At 43.9% G+C, this 19,602-nt stretch overlaps 1 protein-coding gene across 2 annotated transcripts in view; it reads left to right on the forward strand.

Annotated features, from left to right (window-relative positions):
- LOC142814039 (uncharacterized) overlaps positions 1-19,602 on the forward strand; it is a 105,421-nt gene that overhangs the window by 39,094 nt on the left and 46,725 nt on the right. For both annotated transcript variants that reach the window (XM_075891981.1, XM_075891982.1), the window contains exons 3-4: positions 351-437; positions 15,486-15,536. In XM_075891981.1, coding sequence (XP_075748096.1) covers positions 351-437; positions 15,486-15,536 — 138 coding nt within the window. The remainder of the gene's footprint in view (positions 1-350; positions 438-15,485; positions 15,537-19,602) is intronic.

The following is a 19,602-nucleotide window of genomic DNA, read 5'->3' on the forward strand; positions in this document are numbered from 1 at the left end:
AGCCAGAGAGTTGCAGAATGTGACCGGAGAGTTCGCTAATATTGAGGGTTATGAGTTTCGACATCTATTGCACTCTAGGCAAAAAAAAAAAAAAAATGAAGGCCCATTTCATTCTTGGTGAAAGGTACATGAAGTGCCGAAAGGTTAGATTTCGGACACATTGTCCTGGGCTATCCGGGCCATAGAATTGCGTTGATTTGCTGACAAGCAACTGAATATGCACGTTTCCTTTTTCCATTGCTCTTAAGTTTCCAAATTACCCAATTTCTCACGTTTCTAAATGGTCACGTCAATCATACTTTATGAATAAATGCTTGATTTATCTCTCACTCGTACTTTTCTTTCTTTAGGACGTAGTATCACGGATTGGACGTGACTTCGATTGTTTTTTCATTGTTTATGGGAGGTATACCACGGACTGCTTCAATGTCAAAAAAGTAAGTTGTGGAATTTACATAACATATATTGTTCGGATGAGATGTTGGTGCTACTTTAACACACACACACACACACACACACACACACACACACACACACACACACACACACACACACACACACACGCACACGCACACGCACACACACACACACACACACACACACACAAACACACACACACACACACAAACACACACACACACACACACACACACACACACACACACACACACAAATAGATCAAGAGAGAGAGTTGAATACAACTGACATGCAGCAAGACACAGGGGCATCTACATTGACCGCCCCACGAACCTGTAGTATACCTTGTGTGATATGTGCAGAGATAGATTGCTAGATTGCAGCTTTTGAGAAGCGAGTCATTTTTGCCTTGCCTGATTGCGCTGCCTTGCTTGATGCCTCCGCTAGGTCGAGATTTGGCGCGAAAGCCATAGGCACTGTTTGCTAGTGGCGGTAGAGTAAAAGCTTGAACAGTGGCACACACTGCCCATGAACCAGGTTGTTTTAAAAAGATGTTATTATAATGGTTGAAATATTGTCTATTTAACGATGAAATAAAGAAATATATACTAATATCGTAAGTGCATCTCATAATTATATTGTGGTTTTGGGACGTTAAACTCCACATATAAATCAACAATATATCAAATATCAAAAATACATAAAGCTAAACCACAAGTAGTTCTATTGATTCAGGCAGTTTAATGCAAAAATAGTTAGGAACGATAATCAGAAAGCAACTTGGAAAATAAAAATTGTATAAGTTGGTTCTAGGATCTGAATATTTTCGATCTCTTAAAAAATTCATCCAAGTCATCGGCAACCTTCTCATCACTGGGCAAAGGGACAAAGCGCTGAGAAAAATACCTTTAGTGCATTTAGATCTAGTCCAAAAAGTCGGCAGAGGGCAAGTAAAGTAGTTTCGTGCAAAGTAGAGTATCTGCTGGTGGCGAAAGTGAGATGATGTACTGTTGTCTCATGTACTCCTCGAAAAGAAAACTTTGTGGAAAGTGCAAGACCAACTCTGTAGATCAATTATTGGTAATGAAACATTCTAAGGGCGTAGAAATCAGCTGAATATTGTTTTAGACGAACTGATCACACTGATGAATGCCTCGATAAAGAAGAAAGCATAACTGTGACTCTAGCCATCAGTAGAGGTGCAGTTATTTTTTCTTTTTTTAAAGGAAAGAAAGAATAACCGGTTTTGATACTTCAAGACCCAGATTATGAAGAGGTGGAACTATTAACCTTTTTTCTCAATGAAATGAACCGGAACCAGGATATAGAGAAAAGACTAAAAGATTTCTTCTCAATACAGAAGGAGCAGAGAGACCAAGTCACTGAACTTACTCTGCGGAGGTAAATGTGGAGGGAGGTAATGCAGCAACAAAATTTGGTTACAGCCATTTTGCTCGACTTCGGTAAATCGCTTCGGCAGGAAAATAAGAGGTGGTCATATTCTGAAGAAGCTGTCCACATAGGATCTGATAAGCTTTTTCGAATGTTAGTGGCATAAATCTCACGATTCTGATGTACGTTGTTAGCGGGAAAACCCGAACAGTCAACGCCAAAAGTGTCGCTTTTGCTAAAGAATCAGACTTTTTGTTTGACAACAAACCTTTGTGGCCTGGTACCTAAATTAAATGAATACGTTGAAGGTTGGCGGGAACTAGTTCTTTAAAGAATTCAGTATTGGCATTTCACCAGATGATGAAACAGATGAGCACGCAGATAATGGGTTAGTGACAGTTGTAACGACTGTAATTAAAGTAAATAACTGTCGTAAGGCTAAGAATGTGGCTGTCAGTTAAGCTGAAAAACAGGAATAAAATTAGGCAGTTGTACTTATAAAGATCACTCAAGTACAGGGCGAAATATTCCTTTGCCACATATTTCCTCGGATTACAATGGGTCTGTTGGAATTACCTCATTCATTGGCAGAATATTTGTATTCTTTTGTAACAGTCTGATTAGAGTGACGATAATGACTCAACATTTATGGAGACCAGCAATGTTGGTAGTGCACGCAGCCATCAGATAGGGTGGTTGCCTAGTTGTGGGACCCGAATGTATCCAGCAGCTCCTGGCCCTTGTCTGTCAGTGCACGCTGAGTTGGTATGGCGGGGCTTGATAACAAGGTCTCCCATCGCTCAAGGCCATGGGGACCTTGTTATGTTATGTGTGTTACTTTTTTACAAAACGGACAGACCGTGTCGTGCTCCGCAAGGTACATGCGGTTCAGCAGTACGGAATGCGCAAGTGATCCTGCCAGCACTCAACGCATTATCATCTGTTCTTTTCTGGTCAGGTCGGGGTGTGGTCCTGGTAGTATGCACCTTCCCTCTCAGTACATCTTGGTAATGTCCCGAAAGCTGGTAAATGGGTGTGGTGGCTCTTCTGGCTCATTATCGAGCCTAATTAGCATTTCTCGGGCATGAAAGTAGGCAAATATCTTGTTGCCGGCTACCTTCGCGTGAGCCGGGACCCACACGAGCTCTACTGATCTTCCCGGAGGCTTGCAGTTGAAGAGAATGGCTCGAGCCGTGGATGGGATCACCTACCAATGGAAGCTTCCGAAGACATGCGTGCTGTTACGCCTACGAGTCCACACCGAACGTCCATGCCTCTGAAAAAGGCAATCTGTGTAAAGGCCAGCGTGCGAGCTCACTTGACGCGAACAACTCAACGGCGTCATTACGCGGCGGCCCTGGTCTGTCGCGCAACGCACAGCGAGCCCCCTCAGCCCACGAGCCCGCTGAAGCAATCGGCGCCTTCCAGTCTAGCGAGTCTTACGCAATGCACGGTAACATCCTTCGTCCTTGGTGCAACTACGCGCAGCGGCGGGGCCCCATTAGAGGATTCTGACCTCACGGCCAGCGGCGCTTCTGGTTAGACATTTGGTTACTCAAAGTATCCACCCGGTGCCTTAAAACAGCCCTGCGGTGCGTTGCGAGTAGTGGACCTATGCGTCAGTGAAGCCTCTCGTCGCTTGGAGCCATTTCGCAGTCGGCGTGGCCAGTGGCCTTGGCAGCGGCGAGTTTCGTGGCACCCATCGTAACCTCGTCGGCGGTGCGCTTTCGTAACAGCGCCAAAAACACGGTGGAGAAGCTTATCGAAGCCCAGCTCTCTAATCAGAGAATCCGGCTCAGTCACACGGAGCACAGACGAGCCGTCCTACGCAAGATAGGATGGCAGATCGAGCCAGTACCCTTCAAGGTGGCCCTTCCGGAAAATTGAAAGACAGCAATTCATACCAAACCCCTACACCGGAAGTTGACGCTGGGCAAAGACGACGAGAGGTGCAGCGTGCGGGCGAAAGCCATGGCACGGAAACTGGAAGAGGACCCCAGGGTCATATTCGCGGACGCCTCGCTTCGAAAACACAGTGACCGTGCGGCGGTAGTGGTTACTTAAATTGAAGTGAGGTAATAATTTCGCATGGTTCGTAAAAATATTGTTAGGTTGATTATGCAATGCAGCTTGCATCGCGGATTCGTACATTTATGCAGTCAAGTATTGTTTGAACAATTATGACGTGGGCTTGCTGAAACTGGGTGAGTGCTCGCATAAAAATACGTTGGGATTAGACATGAAAACTCTCGTAGTATGATTACACAATGACTCGGCGAACGTTAAGAACGTCTGCACGTTAAGTAGGTTGAACCCACATAACAGGGGTCCTAATACAGCATTCACCAGGTATAATACCACATACACCACGTATTTTGCAAGTTCTAGGGAAAGCTGCATGGAGCGCTTTTCTAATAGCACTAGTGGCGGACGCTTGTATGCTTCTGCACCAGAAAATAAAACACAGGTGAATTCAATTACGGGCCCTACATACCTTCTGCTAGTCCTCAAGAGTGCCTTTCTGCTGATATTGAATATACGGCTGCTCAACCTATCCAAAGCACCCATTGCGCATATTCCTTTTATTGCAGTGTATTCAGTAGGGGGTTGCCGATCTGAATGTTCATTTTATATAACTCCGATGTGTTTAATGAATATACTTGAAGGTCATTCTCAAAGTTCTAATTAATAGATATACGCACTGGATCATCCACAGGAAAAAGTAGATTATTTACATGCGAAAAAAAAAACCCAGCGAATCCCAGGACAAGGACTCGCATAAGGCACATTCATTCAGAAGCAGTCACTGTACTTACAACCGCTTTATTGGCACATCTACACATAATTCAGCACATTATTTCACGCCTGCGCACAACCTACACATCGAGGCTTATCAGCTGCTCGATAATCAACCGCTACCTGAAGTAAACAGGCACTCTTGATCCATGAGAGGAAAAGAAGGATCACTAATGCACACGTGGATAAACGTTTTTGTGTAGTACGCTTCAAGGAGTTCACGCTCTATTTTTGTCTTTTACCTGCCAGGAATGCTCGTTTGGCGAAACACAGGCTTGTAACCGTTGCATTTATTCACATGCAACGCTAGGGTGCAGCCTGAGCCCAATCGCAAATACGCATGCTTTCTAAGGTGTTCATGAGACACTTTCCCGCTTGGCTAATGTAAAGGCGTCCACAGTTAGTGGCGATTGAATAAACTAGAACCAAACAGCACTTAGTAAAGACAGTTCGGTGACTGCTTTTACTAATTCAGGTGTGCCCTACAGCCGAGATATCGGCTCAAAGATCAGGATGGTTGTGGTGGGCCGAGAACACTAAGTTCACACCAAACCATTTAAACACTCGTTGCCATGCGTGATACGTCTTGATAAAGACACATAAACTCAATTTGCCTTGTATCATCTAGGGGTCGGGCATGTAATTTCCGGATTTTTTCTGGCCAGTATTTCTCCAATGGGAAGCAAAAAAGGCGTCGGGAACCCAGATGCTTTCAGCCAATCCACCTGCTCTGCGAGGCTTTGCTTCATATCGTGCTGGATATTTTTACTCAGGACATTCATAAAACACAGAAAATATTGTTGAAAAATGTATGTTAGCGGTCATCGCAAAAAAAGCAATGGGTTCAGTAATAAAGGTGAGTTGGCCACCCCTCCCCTGACCAATTGGGAACAGTGCGCATCAACAGGATAAATAAAGCGGGTGAAAGTATTGACCCCTGAAGCACACCTAGCGTTTGCTTGTGTTTGCGGGAAGAAAAGCCACCTTGAGAGCAGTAAAACACCCTTTCTCTTAAGAAGTCTATGGCCCATAGTAGAATATAAGCAGGTAAATCTTGACACATTTATCGATTTATTAAAACAAGATGTTCGACAATATTGTCACGTGCTTGCTCAAGAAAGACGATGACAGTTGTGCATGTGTCATGAAGGACTATGAAATGCACGAAAAAGAAGATTTCGCTTGCGCGTTCAAATAAAATACCGACTTACTTCTGATGTCTCAATCTCTGCGGCAAGACCTCTGTTTAGACGCCGTGACAATATCATATGCTTTACATAGGTCGAAGGTAACAAAGCTGCGTGCTCTTTTTGATGCCGGGCATTGTGATTTCGACTTTCGAGGTCCAAATGCGCAATCCATATTCAATGTCCAGATCTAAAGCCCATTTGGCAGGGTCCCAACACTGCTGTTCATCGATAACTTTATGAATGTTATATACGATCCAGAAGGACCCTTTCAATAACATTTTATGTTATTGCTATCGGTACTATACTGTCGGTATTATAGCATGCCCTCTGCTGTTTAAGCAGCGCTGTAACTTCAGCAATCTTGCATTCATGAACTATGCATGTCTTTCTAATGGAGTAGTGTATAAGGCGTAAAAGATCATTGGGCTTTTCTTGGTATATTATCTCGACCTTTACGTTTGTGATTCCATCAGGGAAAGGTGCTGCATTTAGAAGTCTTAACACAGCAGGATGTAATTCGGAAGTCGATACTGCTGCGCACTAAAATCCCCTGGTATATGAATGAAATTCAAACTATTTTTTAAATGTCTGAGCTGATAAATTTAATGAGGCGTGCAACACTTGTGAGTTGTAAACTAGTGAGTCTACATTTTCGGTCATTGGAGAGTTCTTTGTGCAAAAGGGAACGTTGAATAATGTCTTAATATTTTCGTTTTGGACAGGTAGTCGAAGTGATTCTTATGATTTTCTTTCGTGCGAGGTTTAAATGTTTCTGGAACAAATTGGTAATGCTTACAACTTTGTGGACTCTGATGACGCATAAGACTTTTGTAAGCGGCTTTTCTTTTTGCCTAGTCCCGTGTACACACATTATTCTGCCGTCGGCTAGGTGGAGCTCTCATCGTTGACATCGAACAAACGAATCCCTAAGTGCTTTTTGATATCTTGAAAATTGAGAAAACCTGCTTACCGAGGTATTAATTTATACCACTGAATAATGCCTTAACATTACGGCGGAAGCAGTGTTTAACCATTTTATAAAACCGTTGTTTTCAATTTCATTGCACTGAATTTTATTGGACATCGTATTTCAAAGTACACAGGAAGGGGAACACTGAGGCGAAATGAACTGTTCTCCGAGTCTTCAGTAGAACACCAGCGCTACACAGCGTCAGATCCAACACTGATCGTGCTAGACAGCAGTCGAAAACGTAGGGTGCTTCATATTTGCAAAAATATTGAGGCAGGTAAATTTTTATGTGGAATACAGTCCTACAGAGGAGCACCGAAGAGTGCTATAAATCCCCATAGAACGTAACAACAGATCAAGTCACTGGCAAGAATTACTTAATCCTCGCAGTTAGTCTGAATTCTATCTAACTGTGGTGTATTTTGCACGGCCGAGCAAAAATATGCACTTATAATGAAAAAAGGCAGGTGTCTTGGTATGCTGAGCTCCATTGCAGAAATCTCGCAGTCTGATGAGATTAACTGAAAAGCCAGGTTCGCTGTGTGGCAAAGTTTGTTTGATATGAATATAAAAATACACCACCTCCTAGTGTAGAGCGATCTAGCCAAAATGCCCGAAAATTTTTAATATGATAGCGTTTACTAGAAGTAAGCCAGGTTTTTAAAGACGATAGTCTTTCTTGGGTACATTCGACGCAAAAATTTTGGTCTGTCTGTCTGTCGATACAATTGTCTGTTTGTCCACTCTTAACAACACCGGGTACTTGAAACGGCTGACCTCATCCACAGCACCCACCAATGTTGCTCAAGATTATGCATTCATGCTTGTGCAATTGTCAATTAAAAAGCAATTATTGCGCATGTATGGGGCACCATAACAACTTGTATATATTCTGCATCTGTGTCTTTTACTAGAAAATGCATACATAAGTAATTTTAAGGACCGTAGGGCTTATCACGCTCCGCTAACCATGCAATGCTTGCACGAAAAGGCGAGTGTTTCCAGCGCTTTGCTGAGATGAGACGGTGGTGGAACCTACCCGTCGCCTTGCGTTCTACACCTTATCACCTCTTAGACGGGCTCTCACACCCGTCTCAGAGCCACCACTTGGTTTTGCAAGAAAACTGCCAGATGGCGCTCATGTTTCACGTGTGACGTGACTTGATGCGCTCGTTCTCCTTCACTCTAACGCAGTGCCTCCAGAATACTATATACCGATTTTCGTATGAAAGACATCAAATAAATGTTTTGTTCACTCTCTCCACATGCTAGACTATCGTCTTTCGACGACATTTGCAGATTAACATGCAGATACGGGGCCAACTTTGTAGCAATGTTAATATGCCGGGATTTAATTGATTGACTACGCAAAGTAAACCTGTTGAAGCAGAAATCAAAGCATCACTGTTTGAGAAGGACCAGAGAGACGACGAAATTGATATGCCTTCGGACAGAACGAAGACGTACTTTATTTCGCATCTGGTCCACCATGTTATCAATGCCTGTTTTTTTGAACTCCAGTATTTCAGCAATCTCTTTTCTCCAAGTACGTTGTTTTCGTGATCGTTAATTGCTTGCCAGCCTCCTCTAAAATATGGCAGTGTGATGGATTGGGGCTCATTCGGATCGTGAAACACATAGGTCAAAGGTGGGTTGTTAATTACTCGTTCTGCTTTAACAAACACGGTCTGTAGTTCTTCTTAATCCAATAGTCGAGCTCCTGTAGTTTTTCTCGTGGACGTCTGAAATCTTCTGAACAGTCTTTCATGAATTCCTCCCTACTATGGATCTAACTCTACAAAAAGTTTCATTTTACTTTCAAGTTACTTGTATAATATTGTGCCCTTCAATCTGCCATCTTCATTGCTCTGTTTAGCTCTTTCTTAGCTCTCTTGCATTGTCACTGTAAATTGTTGTACACAATCGTCTTCTAGCTACGAATCGTTGGAAGGCTTCTATAAACACGTCTGATGATACTGTCTTGACCAACTCCAGCTGTATAGCTAGTTCTTGTTAATGTACACGCAAATATCACAATGTAGAACTTTGTTACTTTTGTGCCTTTCTCTTATCAAACAATTTGCGGTCCAGCAAAGTATATACCAACCATGAAATATGGCCTCGTCTGCGTTATCCTATAAGACGGTAGTGATGATGTTAACGCGATAGCGCTGAAGAGCTCGTTTCGCGGAAATTCTGGTGTCGGCGTCGTTGGTTGCGAGCGAAAAATCGTCATCTTATGCCTGACCGAAAAAACTGAGAAGGATGCAAATAAAATAAATAGTGATAAAAAACCCGGGAGCAGAGTGCAGCCCAAACCAGGGTTGGTGAAGTCCGAGTGCCCGGGACGTTTGCGTGGCAAGCAGATGTTCCACCACACGGCCACGCATCTGTTCGTAAAAGTGGTGAAAAGAACTCCCGGTGCTTAAAAATGTAGCTTTCATCCTTCACAAACACACGGGTCCTCTATATATGCTCCACAATGCCACATGAGATATTGCAGTGGTAATGCGTGGTCGAGCGTCCATTGCCAACGGGCGTCAGAATAAGTGATCATCATAATGGTTCCAAAGTTGAAAGCCGGTACCTCATTATAAAAGCCACACACGGCACTGAACCTATTTCCTTAGGGCCACGTAGTGGGTGCACAGCGAATTTGGAAATGTTTCATGCAATGAGTGTTCGAAGTACGCACTATGAACAGGGCGTCACTGTCGCCTTCAAATCCTAAAGGTGAAGCTTTAGGGCCCCCTAATTTTGTTGTGCCATTGGTATGGAATTATTACACGTGAGGCATTTGTTTATAACATATTTCACCATCTTTCGGTCACGGACAATCCTGAATCTCGTTCTTATATGTGTCAAAGTTGCCACAACACCACCGTGCATAGTCACTTGATGTGCATCAGAAGTTCTGGCAAGTGACTTTCTCTTGACAAAAGAATAGGATGCTTGTCATCAACGCTGAAATCACTGCATCGAAGCGTCCCATTCACTCTTAGAACACCTTGATTGTCTTCGAGAAGATTCGTGCCGTACAGATTTATGTTGTAACAAGGACACAGGGACACGAATACAAAACATGGCGTTTACTTTCAGCACAAAGGAAAAAAAAAACACCAGAGCACGCGCCCATCGAAATACTTCGTTGTCGTCTTTCGAGAGGCTGGCCACTGTAGCTGTTAGCCTTACCGTTTTCCAGAGAACTGTCCCGGTCGATTGAGTAAGTTGCCAAAGATGACTATGGAGAAAGAGGGTCACGTCAAGAAAAAAATTAGCCCCGGGCTGTTGCATATGATAAAAAAAGTTTGAAGTGTTCATAACTCACGGGCGTGGTACGGTTTCATCCGTACTACGTGGACTACCTCGAGAGGTGGACGTCGTCGGCTTACTGTTATTGGAACTTTGGGGAACTGCCTCATATTTAACGCCACTCAGGCAGCGCACAACTTCACAAGGGCGAAAGTAGCCTCGCAATAGCTTCTCCGAAAGCCCACGATGTCGGATAGGTGTCTCGCCCAGACATAGTCACGTGGTTGATAGTGGATGTTCCTTCGGCTTCGGTTTTAATGGTGAGCGCCGGTATCTTGTTGCGTGTGAATGCTCTTCCTTGCCAGCTGGCGGGTTTCCTCGATTACTGAAGGAAGTCGTGAACGCTGTAATTTTCACTGGTGTCCTAACCTACTGGGAGCATGGCGTCTAGAGGTGTTGTGACGCCACGGCTATAAACAAGCTCGGATGGTGTTATTATAAGCAAACGTGACGTACAGAAAAATTTCATATCACGTTTTGCGCTCTACATCAAAATACATAGATAGCATGCCGGCCAGTGTTTTGTTTATCTGCTCCCTCAAGCCATTAGTTTGGGCATGATAGGCTCTTGTTCCCAATGGTTGGTATCTTTTCCCGCTTCTAGCATGATGTCATAATAAAGATTTTGTTTTTCAATCTTGATCCCCGTGGAGCCTTTGCACTATTATTTACTGTTCAGAAACATTTCATCTTCATGCCCATTGTCAACAAATCCGCAGTGGTTTCATCACTTTTAGCATAGCCCCATTGATTCTTGCAGGACTTGCTCTTGATTTATGCGGCGTGGTTGTGACAAACAGATCTGTCGTCTTGTTTCACTTTATCCAGCATAACACAAACAGTTCAGAATTCGGCCCTCCTCACCTTTCTGTTGAAATTCTCATTTATATCACTGGCCTGATATTGTGGCCTCTAAAATGGGTCATGAGGTGGTGTGTTAACGGCTATCACTGGCCTGATATTGTGGCCTCCAAAACGGGTCATGAGGTGGTGTGTTAACGGCAGGGAATAAGCAGGTAGGCGCCATCAAGTGCTGGAGAGTCTGGGATAAAAGAGATCTACAGTCAGGCGCAATATGAGGGTTATTGCGCAAGCGTCGATCAGTAACATTGACAGCGCCATGTCCCATAATACTGTATCGAGGAGATGGTGACATCACACAAGCTGCACTCACACTAGTCGTTGTTCCTTAAGGTGCGATCACTCCCGTTTAGTGAAGCTGCTTAAACGAAGTGGTGCCAAGAAGCAGCTATGACACATTTTCCCCAGCAATTTCGTAATCACCTGTGAAAACAGGAGACCACTTGATCGCAAAGACTGGATGGCTCAAAGTAGAAAAGGTATAGAATTTGCTGTAGGGGCGATTGTTGAAGCAAGAAATAGCCAACGAGAGAGATAAGTCACAGTCTTGACTTTCACAGTTACAAACAATACCGCTAGGCATCTAAGGACATTACGGAGGTCGACGGTCGTGCGATAACCTTCGTATCTTACATTACTGTGGCTCACCGTACCTGGGCGTAAGCGAACGAACTTGACCACACATAAGCTGGGGGTAACGTGATGGTGAGTTCAGGCGTACTAGGAAGCTGTAACTAAAAATACAAGAAAAATAGTCAATAAGGGCACTTTGTGTGCTCACAAAGTTCGAGGATGAGGGGGGGGTAGCCATCCGAAATACCATTGAGACCGATGGGGTAGCCAGAGAAGCTCACACACATTCCAAAAACACAAGGGCTGTTATAGGTAACACGAACAGGTGATGACGCTGGTGTAAGAAACTTTCGGAGGCGACGAGAAAAGTTAGCGCTCATGATCGATAATTTGGCTTCTTTTCTAAGTCGATGAGAGTCCTAACCGACACACTATCTACTTCTATGTCCAAAAGTATTTTGTTTGTAGCCAAAGCCTACAGAAGATTTCTGGGTTGGTAGGCAAATGAAGCATCACCTGCGGGAGCTTCACTGGTCAGTTTTCTGAGGAGGCACGTTTAGGATACGGCGAAGGAGAGCAATGGGACAAGGCTCACGGAGAACGTTGCTTGTTATTTGGGGACTGCGAGTGGCTTTAACGTGGGGCTAAGATTTGGGCATTACGTTTCGGTGAGTCCTCGCAGTCGTGATAAGGTGGAGATTGGGTGTCTACCGCATGATACAGCGCAGGAGGAGATGATTGCCGAGGATAGTGACAGTAGTGACAGATGTGGTCTACTCCGTTGCAGTTGAAGCACATCGACGTGTCGTCAGGTGTGTACCACTAGATAGAATCATGGTATCGAGAGGAAGTCCGCGGTGGGTGCTAGGATGGAACACGGCTGACCGCGGGTTGACAAGGGCTCATATGGGCTTGGTACCAACGTTCGCCAGTTAATCACGCAAGAAGGCCGGGATGAAAAACACTGTCGGATGGGCGTTCTAGAAAGGAGATACCAGTGGGGCAGAGAGGGCTTCTGCCTTGATCTCTGGCCGCACATGGTGCAGGGAGTTTGGGTAGTAAGCAGCTGGAGATGGACGTCTGTACATGACAACATGGTTGGGGTGTTGATGAGCCGGACAAAGTGCTGCGTAAGTCGACGACTCTTGGGCTTTTACGTTTCGGCATTCCTCGATGATCCTGTCAGTTGCATAGCTGTTTTCGTAGACTAGTAGGTGAAAGACGTCGTCGGCGATTCCTTTAAAAATGTCAGCTTTTTCTATTTCGGCATGTTGCCCTAAATTTGTCGGCATGAGGCCAAAACATCATGAATATAGATCATGTACGGCTCCATCGAGGTTTCTGCACGGCACCAGAGTTTTCTGGGCGGATTGTGGGCGGATTTCTGGGCATATTGTTGGCTTTCCGAAGATATCTTGCAATTATTGTTTGCATGCATTGCAGCTAGCCAGCCTCCTCGTTCACATCGAACCACACACTAGCCGTTCCCCCTCGGTAGTAGCTCCAGTTTGTCAGCATCAAAGTTATATCCCACAGATTGGTCTTGCTGGCAGGTTCGTAGTTTGGCAGCCCCTTCTCTACTTGTAGTTTATCAGTTCCACAGAAAGTGCCAGGGTCTTACAGATGTGTCACAAGAAGGTGACGGACTTAGTCGGCATAGCGGGGCGTGGATCGAAGAAACAGTCTGTCGTCATGATAAGTTGTCCAGCAAGACGGCCGCTGCGAAATTCCGCGGTGTGGATCGGTTATACCCAGTACCTCAACCAAAGATGTTAGGGAGAGATGACAAAGCACGGGTGTGCTTACATTATTAAAAAAAGTCAAAGTTTCAAAGTGATTGGTCCGAAAACAGCCAAGATGGCATCGACGGAAGACAACTCTTTTTTTTCCTCTGGGCCAGCGACCCATAAGAGTATAAAGCACCAATTGATCTCAAGGTCTGTGAAAGCTTATTCGATTTTCTCCAGAGGCCCTCCCCGGTTTTTAGGAAGGTAAGTATAGTCATGTCATCTACCGCACCGTTTCTCAGTGTCTGGACTCTCTTTCTGTATATTTCTTCACATTCATGTAATATTTTCTTCTCACTTTTAACCTTTCTTCCTGTTTTTGTAAAATTTTCCTACACAATATTGCCTGTGTTACGCGAAGAGGACTAGTTGTTTTTTGCTTCTGCTGATTAGTGTTCATGATCAAAGCATTCGAACAACAACAGTTCTTGCGGCGATCACGTGCTCAATATACTACAGATGGAGCATTACGCCAAGGAATGACGACATCACATGAAATCTCACAAGAGCCCGGCCCGCTAAAGTGTTTCGCGCTCAAATGTGAGATGACGCTACCATTCACCAATGCGTGCGCCATTAGCATGTGGGCATTCCCGCGCGCGAAACATCGTGATTTTATTAAGGGTGAATATGTGCCGATTGTGGCAGACTCGCGAAAATATTTGTAGCACCATTTTTCGTCGTGCTTCTGTGCAAGTGTCAGGAACCAGGAGCATGAATAAAAAAATGAATGGTTCATTTCGCCAGCCCCTGCAGCGCTGGAAACGTATGGCATTACGGGCTGCCTGTTTCGCCTGCCTGCAGCTTGCACTGTGAGAGAGAACTAGTACAGTGCAAATTAAAGAGATGATTGCAACTCCATTCTGTCCATATACCGCTCGAATATTAAGGACGCTTTCGTCAATACTGCTATATATTAGGCAAAACGCGACAATAGGCGTTAATAAATTTGAGTCAGGTCCAAATGAGAAGTCCTTCTGCAGTAGTGAGTGTGAATAATGTGAGTGGTTCTTTCGTCAATGCTTAGCCTAGTGTACGTGGCGAAGTTACCAGTAGTGTCAAGAAGTTGTTCAGCACGAATAATATGCGAAAGCGTAACTGTCTTATGAGTATTTTGCTAAGGGTAAAAATCTGGTAGTTTGTTATATGCTCAAGAATAAAAAACAAAAATAATAGCGTTCTCGCTATTTTTGTTTTCCTGTCTTGGTTTTTATGTTTTCTGAATCAGTGCGTCAAAATGCTATGTCAGGTGCTGAAGAAAAATTTGTACAATGCCGTATTCTATTAGAGACTTTGTTACGACATACTAGTATGAAGTATAACAACAATGAAAATTTAACAAACCTACAAAGCCAGAAAACAAAATTGTTCAGTGTTATGAAAAGTACTAGGGAAGAGTAGACCTTTCGCGTACTTCAGTGTTCTTTCATAACATGAAATGTTATGAAAGGCAAACGAAACATAATATACTAAACTGTTCAAGAAGTACAGAAAAACAAGTGGTATAAACGAAAAAAAACGACCAATGTTATCCAGCTTACCGCTTTTACTCAGAACCAGGACAAATTATGAAGAAAACGTGGCATTATTAATCAACGCAATTGATTAACGAATTATAAAACGTCTTGCAGTTTGACATCCGTCTAACAAAATTAAAAACAGTTTTAAAAACAGAAATTTTTATCAAAATGAAATAACTTGTCACAAATCTATATTGTGTAAACAGAGTATGTAAAAGTAGACCGTGAAATATTTAGTAGAGAAAGTATGTCGTTTCATTGTGGTATACGACGCATTCAGTTTTGTTCCGGTATTCTTGCTCTTTTTTTATGTGTAAGACTTGAGTATCTGCATTATGTTAAGCTCATAATGTGTTGCTTGCTTTTTATAACTGTATTTTTTGTTAGCGCGCAGGGTGGTACATGACGTGTTGGAGTACTGCTGCTTGTTGTATCTGCAAAAAATGTGTATCTAGTAGGCGCAGAGGCTTTCATCAGGCGTATGAAAGGCCTTTTGCTTCTCTATCCCTATTTAATTAAAAAAAATAAAATAAAATCATTACTACTGGATAATGATCGCACTATTTATTACTTGGCATTTCAAACGTGTTTTGGTGATAATATGTTGCCAAATAATTATCGTAACCAATTAACTAAAATGAAACGTTCTCACTTTTCCTTTTTGCAGTTCACGAAGCTTGTATTATGCTGGTGGGACAAAGAACCGGACACGGTACAGGTGCTGTGCCCTCCACACTGTTTTCTCCTTTTTTATTTTTATCTTCTTTCTCCTACGCGAACTAAGGCTCAAGTGGAAGTTTTTTTCCGCTCGTCCAGTATTTCAGAATACGCAAAGCAGTTTGCGTACTCGCAACGCCCATAGACTGTGGCGCCCCCAAGTGGAATTCAGGCTAGACCGTTCGAGGAGCGTCAGCACGCGAAAGAATGACAGCACTAGAAAAAATCTCGTTTGTTCAGCTCTGCCAGCCTGAGTGTCAACATGTAAGCCAGAAAAAAACTGTACGACCTTGTTTATTTCCAACATAAGAGAACAAACCAGGTCCTTAATGCTGTTATACAACCATGCGAAACGTTAAATTTTCGTAAAAATACGTGGCAACCCAGCTACGTTGCCACACATGCTGTGGGAGTGCCCGGCATAGTACAAACACACTAACACCACGACCCTTTCGTCGAAGCTCCATGAGGCTCTGCGGAGCTCTGCTGTTGACGACCAAACCTGGCATCCACTCATGGCATCCCTTGGCATCCACTAATGGGAGGCCTAGGCCCGGCCACCTACACCTGCTGGTTTCTTTTAATAAAGTTATAATCAGCTCTCAGCTGACTATCGGTCAATACATTGGCGTTGGAACCAATGGTTCGATGCTCACAGTCCTCCCTGGTACATCAATTCTCTTGTCCCTTCACCACTTCAAGAAACTGGCACACTGATTCGCAGAAACATTGTCACACAGATCGCACTTCTACATCCGTAATTTCGGTGCACGTTCTCAAATCTTGTTTTGCCGAGAATTTCAGAGTAAGCCTGTATGGTCAACGAAGAATCACGTGATTTCGACGCCCATGAGAATAGCCACATGAAAAAAAAATAGTGCTGATACATAACTGTAGCACTGACAAACATTTTTTTCAATGCGAAGCATTTCTTTGCGTACTGCAAGCACTTTCGGCATCTATCTATCTATCTATCTATCTATCTATCTATCTATCTATCTATCTATCTATCTATCTATCTATCTATCTATCTATCTATCTATCTATCTATCTATCTATCTATCTATCTATCTATCTATCTATCTATCTATCTATCTATCTATCTATCTATCTATCTATCTATCTATCTATCTATCTATCTATCTATCTATCTATCTATCTATCTCTATCTATCTATCTATCTATCTATCTATCTATCTATCTATCTATCTATCTATCTATCTATCTATCTATCTATCTATCTATCTATCTATCTATCTATCTATCTATCTATCTATCTATCTGTCTGTCTGTCTGTCTGTCTGTCTGTCTGTCTGTCTGTCTGTCTGTCTGTCTACGTCTGGGGTTGGCTAATACAACTCGCTGGTCACGACATGAATAGGGCCACAATCGGGGCGCGTACGTCGTCAAACACTTTCCGTCAGACTGTGGCACAGAGCCGCAGGTTGGTATTTGCCACTGGTAAGCGGGTATGTGTCGCAGGTGTCTGACACTTCATATCTACCCTGAAACGGCGAAAACAGACACGCGTAATTTTAACGCGTGAGCGTTAAGAAAAAGCTTGAATCGGCAGCATTGAACCGACGAATGTAAGAAAATTCACAGCGTATCCAAGAATTGAATGATGATGAGTGGAGCGAAGCGTTCTTCCATCCGTCTCTTTGTGCCTGTCCATCTGTGTGTCTGTCTGTCTGTCTGTCTGTCTGTCTGTCTGTCTGTCTGTCTGTCTGTCTGTCCGTCCGTCTGCCTGTCTGTCTGTCTGTCTGTCTGTCTGTCTGTCTGTCTATCTGTCTGTCTGTCTGTCTGTCTGTCTGTCTGTCTGTGATGGACAGACGGACGGATCGATGCATCGCCGTACTCATCGTGATTCACTCCGTAAATATGCTATGAATTTTTATACGAAAATCATTAACGCCATTTACTGACGTATTTGAAAGGACATATATACACAACGTCATCTAGTGAGCAATTTCTAAATATAACTAGACTAGTAGTGGCTACTAACACAACACACTAGCACTACGAGTGAACAACCCACACCCTAGAAGCTTCGCCCCTTAAAAATGTATTGGTGCCAGCTATAATTGAACCTAAGCATTATGCACGTGGCAACCAAGTGTTTTATTACAAAACCACGCCAGGTTTCGCAATGGCTTTTAAAATAAACCTTCATATTAGCGAAGCAATAAGTAGGGATGCGGTGATAGCTATCAAATTTTTTAAACATTATATATGCACTTCTACGATACAACCATAACATCGGGGTAAGATCATCTGTATTTAACCACAATGTACTGAAGGTATTTGACAGTTTATATGAACCAAGGAACATCGCAAACAGACATTGGTAATTTTCATTCGAAAGAGCGTTCGTAATGTCTACACTGAATTGCCCAACTGTTATAAAAGGCGGTTATAAGGGCGGACGGAAGCACGGACGCACTAACAGGTGGACGTATGCATCGCTGCACAGATGGTTGGAAGCACAAATAGAGGAACGAACGGATGGAAGCACGGATGGATGGACGGATATTTGAATGGACGGATGGGCTAGACAACGTATATAGTTGATCGCACATAGCGTCAGTCGTTTACAGATGTTTTCGTTTTTGCTGTGCAGTTGTTCGGATTGTGTTTGGGTTTTGCGGGGCGTGAGGGACGCTAAGGAGATTTCTGCTGTCCAGAAAGAAGTGTGGCCATCTCCTTTAGGTGGACACGCCGAGAATAGTATTCCGAAAGTTGTATCTTCCTCTGCCGCAGAAGTTTTAAGACTATTGCCTAACCTCATTGTTGCCACGTCCTACTCAACTCTATGATTAGCGTATTTGTGGCGCCGCGGAGCCTGATACATTGTGCACAGATAAATAAAATAAATAGGCAATGTACGTCTATGGGCTGAAGCAGTTTTTCCCACTCAATTTGCTGGAGTAAGTTGATAATTCGAGAAGTAAAGGCAATGCAAAAATCGGCAGATCGCACGTACAGTAGGAAATAATGATATGCGACGCACGAATGAGAAAGGTTGATATGTCACTTTACAATCAGCGTAACGTTACGAGGTGAAGGTAAATGATGCCGTACATGACTTCCGTGTCATGATTATCATGCTTGGATGTGTCATTTACCTTCCTTATCTATTCACTTCACGTGACACCAAATTTAGCCGACACCAAATGTGGAGCTAGCTAAACAATTGCGAGCAAGCTATGAGCATGGTATGTTGTCATGTTCTTACGTGACACGCGTGTGGGGATTACCAAGTTTGCACCAGCCATATATTTTATCAGTCATTGACGTCACGTACCACCGAATTTGGTACATGTGGAGCTAGCAAAACGGCTGCGAGCACATCATGAATGGCTCAACATACTTCATGGTAGCGTTGGCACACACGCACGCTGGATGCAGCGACGCTACGTTAGCAAAATGCGAGCACTCTATAGTCTGACATCCGACGCGACCGGCGGGATCAGCATCCATCGGCGCGGCCAGACGGCAAGCGGCACGAAACGCGACATGCTGCATTTCGTGCCGATGCGTTACCCAGACAACACTGCGTATCCCTCTTTTCATGACGGAGGGACGCCGGACACACTAAAACGCGCGTGCGTCAAAGCAACGCCGCTCAGTGCGCACCTGCGATTATATGGCAGGACCGGCGCCTGGTGTGGCAACGCTGGCGTGACGCGACGAAGTGAACGTCAGCGAGCACGCGCCCTGCGTCACATCGAAATGTATTGGCGCCTTGACTGTGGCTTGTAGTCATGTTCTCATATGACACGCATCACAATATTATCACGCTTGCACCAGTCACATACCTTCGCCATCCATTGATGTCACGTAATACCAAATTAGGCATATGTGAAGCTAGCGAAGTGGCCGCGAGCGCATCATGAGTGTGGAATGCAGTCATTTCCTGATATGACATGCGTGCCATGGGTATAATGCTTGGGTGTGTCATTTACCTAAGTCGTCCGTTCGCGTCGCGTAATACGGAGTTTGGTACATGGGAAGCTAGCGAAACGGCCGCGAGGGCATCATGAGTGTCTCATGTAGCCATGTCGTTA

Source organism: Rhipicephalus microplus, chromosome 4, assembly GCF_043290135.1.
Source record: "Rhipicephalus microplus isolate Deutch F79 chromosome 4, USDA_Rmic, whole genome shotgun sequence".
NCBI lineage: Eukaryota > Metazoa > Arthropoda > Arachnida > Ixodida > Ixodidae > Rhipicephalus > Rhipicephalus microplus.